Source organism: Plecotus auritus (genome assembly GCF_963455305.1).
Source record: "Plecotus auritus genome assembly, chromosome: X".
Lineage (NCBI taxonomy): Eukaryota > Metazoa > Chordata > Mammalia > Chiroptera > Vespertilionidae > Plecotus > Plecotus auritus.
In genome coordinates, this window is record NC_137784.1 from 58,656,870 (window position 1) to 58,662,202 (window position 5,333).

The following is a 5,333-nucleotide window of genomic DNA, read 5'->3' on the forward strand; positions in this document are numbered from 1 at the left end:
GGCTCAAGAGCCGCAGTTTGCTGACCACTGCCCTATAATATTAACTTGTCTCTGTTTCCCTATATATTGTCAACTATTGCAACCCCAAGCAAGTGAGTATCTACTATTGTACCTGGGAGAAAGATATGATATTATGTCCAGACAAGAAGAGGAAAAATCCCATGCCTTCCTCCTCAGCTGATTATAGAGAGATGACACAGAATGAGAAATACAGGCAGTGTTATAAAACTTACCTCTTTGAGCCAAAATCTGAAGGAATGAGTATGTTCAATAGTGAAAAAATAACTCACAAGCAGAAGAGCTTTTGTTCCACATTCATTTTATAATTCTGTGGGATCACATTACAACCACCTGGGATGTAGAGTGGATAGGCAGCCATAATAAGACAGAGTTATCACTTCGTACCCACTCTCAGCATTCACAAGGTATGGAAGAGATTAAGAAGTTCCATGTTGGATTAAGAAGTATAGATTGGTAGTTACAAAATAGTAACTGGGATGTAAAGTACAGCATAGGGAATATAGTCAATAATATTGTAATAACTGTGTATGGTGCCAGGTGGGTACTGAAAATATTGTGGGGGGGGGGGGGGGCGGACATGTTGTAAAGTATGATTTACACCAGAAGCTAATAACTAATATAATATTGAATGTCAACTGTACCAGTAATTGAAAAAAATAAAAAAAGAAATTAATAATCACACACACACACACACACACACACACACACGTTCTCTGTTGTCCCAGTGGGATAGATGTGACTTTCACTGAGTCTGCCAAAGGGGAAAGCCAAATCTCTGGATTTCCATACCTGAAGAAGGCAAAGTAGGCTCTGAGACGAAGTCAGCTCTCTGACCAACCACATCTCACTGTCTCCTCAGTGTATGCTCCCTACCCAAGCCATAAAGCAATATAAGCCTCTATACATCCAGAAGGGTAGGTAAATCTGAAATATTGACTAACACATAAAACCTTGTTGTTTTATACAGAGTTTTTAAACTACTAAATAGCAATGAGTTCACTGAATTGGTTAAATTTGAGATTTTTGTTTCCTTGAAAACCTGGGCAGTAAAGGTGGTCTTAGAATTAAGACTATATCAGTTATGCCCTGACTGGTGTGCTCGGTAGCTAGAGTGTCAACCAGCCCACCGAAGGGTCAAGGGCAGGTACCTGGGTTGTAGATTCAATCCCTGGCCTTGGTTGAGTCAACCAATCCCAATTTTTGTGTCTCTCTCATCTCTTTCTCTCTCTCTCTCTCTTCCTCCCTCCCTCCCTCCCTCCCACTCTCTAAAAATCTATGGGAAAATATCCTCTGGTAAAGATTAACAACAATAAAAATGTTTAAAAAGACTAGATCAGTTATAAACAATAAAAAAGTTATACTGTCTTTGCATATCTAAGTATAGTGTTTAGTAAATTTGCATGCATATGTACACATAGAAAAATAATAGTAAAAAATAAATCAAAACATTAACAGTGCCTATCTTTAAGGAATGGGAATATGAATTTTAGAGCTTTTTTTGTTTTGAGGTTTTGGGTTTTTTTTATTGTTGAAAGTATTACATATGTCCCTCCCCATTGACCCTTTTAGCCTCCCCCTGCTCCCTCTCACCTCAGGCCTTCACCACCCTATTGTCTGTGTCCATAGATTATGCATATATGCATACAAGTTCTTTGTTTGATCTCTTCCCACCCACCCAGTATTTTAATTAAATATTTGTTGTATTTTCCAAATGTTCACCAATAAACATATTACTTTTATAACCAGAAAAAAATATCAGTTTTAAAACATGATACACTGAAATTTTTATTCATTTTATTTTGCAGTGAAAGAACATGAAGTCTTTTCAAAATGGTAAAGTGATCACTTTCAATGAATGATTAAATGTTGTATAGTAAAAAAATTTACACAATGTAATTACAGCTTACACAATTACACAGTACAATGTGTCAGACTTTTAAAAGTACTGTGATTAACATTTCACTGATAAACAATAACCTCAGTATTACTAAGTTTCATTATTTATTATAATTACATAATATAAGAGCCTATGAACAAGCTATCATTAACAATAAATTTGACTTTGCCTGAAATTCTTAACCATATGCAGGCTTCTTAAGCATTCAAGTTTTAAATTCTACTGCATTTTTATTGCAAAATGAAGCAGGCATGACAACATTAAACTCACTAGCTAAAGGACCAAGAAAACAAAATTACCCAAACAACAGCAAAAAAAAATTGGGTCTCATTTAGCAGTCCGGATAATATTCACATCAACAAATTGATAGCTACATGACAAGAGGACTTCAGAAGGATTAAAATACATCACACTAATTTAATGTCTTAAATCATTTGCCACAGAATACATTACTTGAAAGCATTCTATTATTAAAATGCAAGATCAAATGAATTAGTATTTGAACTTCTTTTATATTTCTGACATATGCTTTAATATTCTAAGAAAAATTCAGAACACAAGACTAATTAACTTTTTTTTATTTTGACTAACGAGATCTAAGGCTGTTAATTTCAGGGCCGTGTAGATCTGCCTTAGCGGTCAATGTCTTCTACCATTGCCTCAAGATTTTTGCAACAGGCTTTAACCTCCTCAATTGCAGCCATCCAACTATCATAAATAATTTTGTCATAAATTGCATCATTAACTTCCCTAATTACCCCCTCCTGCTGAGATTCAAGTACATCACCTGAGAAAAATAAAACTGATCTTGGGATTATGTAAGTACGTAAATTATGACCAAGTAAAAAATCATCATTTCCATCCTTTCCATTTGAGCTGATTCCATAAGGAGTAAAGAAATTGAAGAATGAATCGTTGGGAAAATCTTCAGTCACAGTTCGGATTGTTCCCCAGATCCGATGTTTCTGCTTCTTCTTGATGGTTTTCAAAGTGACGTTCTTTCCTTCATTCCAATCAATTTCACAGCCTGTGCAATATTCAATTGCAGTTCCCCTATAGGGATGGGGATCATAATATGCTAGTCTTGACTTCAGCACGTAGGTCTTTGTCAACAGCTCATTTTTGAAATAGTCATTGGGTTTGAAGTGAAATTCCAGTGTGAAACTGAGAGGCTCACCAGGATCTGAAAGCTTCACTTTAATATCTGTCAGGAGTTTCAGAATAGGCTCATCATATTTCTTAATCAAAGGAGTGAGTGTGTCAACATTTTTTAAGACAGTCAGCCAAAAATCAGGAATTCCTTGAGGATCTTCATTATTCTCCCCAGCAGCCTCAATGTCATCATCATCAGCAGCAGCAGCAGCAGCATTGTCGTCATCCTCCTCCTCCTCCTCCACAATAGCATAATCATAATAATCTTCCTCATAACCCTCATCCATATACTCATGTACCAGACCATCTTCATTACCATACATTTCTTCCTCATCATACATCTCCTCATCATCATAGTCCTCATAGTCTGATTTATATTCACATTCCTCTTTAGTAGGTTCATAGATTGCATTGATGATCTGACGTCTTTTTTCCAACAAGGGCTGATACATTTCAGCAAACTTTCTCTCAATTTCATGAAATTCCCTCAAGAATTTGGATTCTAGATTCGCCACTCTAGTTTGAAGCTTTTTGAGGGCTAACACACGGTGCTTAACTTTCATAGGTAGGCTTTCAACAAAGTCTGTATCTAAAAGATAACCAATAAGTCCTTTTGGACGGTCTGGGTCTGAGTCCTCATCAGTAATTTCACCTTTTTCCCCGCCTTCCCCGGACCCAGCAGCATCTTCACATTTCCCCCCTTCTTCCCCAGGCCAAGAGGCGGCTTCTTCACCGCGCTCTCCATCATTTCCAGGCCCAGCTGCGGCATTTTCACCGTGCTCTGGCTGTTTCCCGGGCCCCTCCACCATCACCTTATTACCAACCTCTTCTTGAGTGGATATTATCAATTCCTTTCTGTCGGCTGACTCGGCCATTTTTCAAAGGACCGTACACGTCTAATGTGGCTACTTCCAAGATCAGGAGATCTGACCTCCGCAGGGAAAGACTCACCGAATATCAGAAGCAGCGATGCCTGTTGCAGAGGTGCAACTAGCGGTAGCGGCCAGACTGCGAAAGCGATGGTTGGGATTGCAGCCGGGATGAAGGCGGTGCTGAGCTGTGAGAACTGAACCGAGGCAGCGGTGGCCTGGGCTTGGGTGCAGAGGATGGCGAGATGGCGATGTGAACCTGCAGGACCCCGCCAGAGATGCAGAGTGTCACAGTGGGTAGACCTCCGCAAACAGCAGCTAGTTAAAAAACCAAACCAAACAAAAAACAAAAAACAAACAAACAACAACAACAATGGTTCCGCAATATGATAACGCAGCTGTCTCTTCGCTATATTTTCTTGGTGCCAGTAGCTTGCTGCGTCACTCCCTCCCTCCCACAACTCTGCTCTAATCTCATTTGCTGGGCTGTCTTAATTGACAAACCCTGAGCCAATAAATTATTAGATCTATCAAGTTTCTAATTCCACTCACCTTCTGAGAATATGGCTGATTCATTTACCACCTCCTCATCCTCCAACAACCCCTCTCCCCGAATTTTCTGGAAACCCATATTGTATTAGTTTAGCCTTTCAATTTTCAACTGGTATTATACTTTTATAATTTCAAAAGAGTGAAGAGAAAATTGTAACTAAAAGAAGGTGAAGGAATTAAGCAAAAAAAAAAAAAAAAAAAAAGACACATACAACAGTGTGGTGATACCCAGAGGGAAAAGGGGTGGGGGTTTTGTGGATGTGGGCAAAGATGGGGGAAATGAGGACAGAAAAGAGATTTTGCTTGAGGCAATGGGCGCAGATGCAGTGTGAGGACGATGTTTTGTAGAGTTGTACACTTGAAACAAGTATCGTTTTGTGAGCCAATGTCACCCCAATAAATTCAATTAAAAAAATAGAAAAATAAAATAAAATAAAATGGACCAGGGGAGAGAACAAGACATCCATCCATCCTAACTCTATCCCTTTGATTTTAGCCCTGGGATCTGGAAAGGGGAATAGTAGGTGGTGGAGGAGCTTAGAAGGAGAGGCTAGACAGAAAACACTAAAAATTTAACAATGCTGGTCTCAGGCTGGTGTAACTGCCAGTTATTTAAATATCCTATAGTCTGTTTTTCCGTATTTTTTACAAACTTTATGATTAGTGAGCAGTAATTTAGATTGGGAAATTCTTGAAAAATTTCTCTGGGTGGGTGGCAGGCAAAGGGTGTGTGTGTGTGTGTGTGTGTGTGTGGTTAGAGTGAAAGATCCTGTGATTAAGAGTTAAAGTGCTGTATCCAACTGTATGTTATGTGAACACAATGAAGAAGTGAACAATAAAAA

At 38.7% G+C, this 5,333-nt stretch overlaps 1 protein-coding gene across 1 annotated transcript; it reads right to left on the minus strand.

Annotated features, from left to right (window-relative positions):
* Positions 1-1,787: 1,787 nt before the first annotated feature.
* NAP1L2 (nucleosome assembly protein 1 like 2) lies at positions 1,788-4,376 on the minus strand. Its single transcript, XM_080653911.1, has one exon. The coding sequence runs from the start codon at positions 3,943-3,945 to the stop codon at positions 2,551-2,553; it is 1,395 nt and encodes a 464-aa protein (XP_080510037.1). The 5' UTR covers positions 3,946-4,376; the 3' UTR covers positions 1,788-2,550.
* Positions 4,377-5,333: the final 957 nt, after the last annotated feature.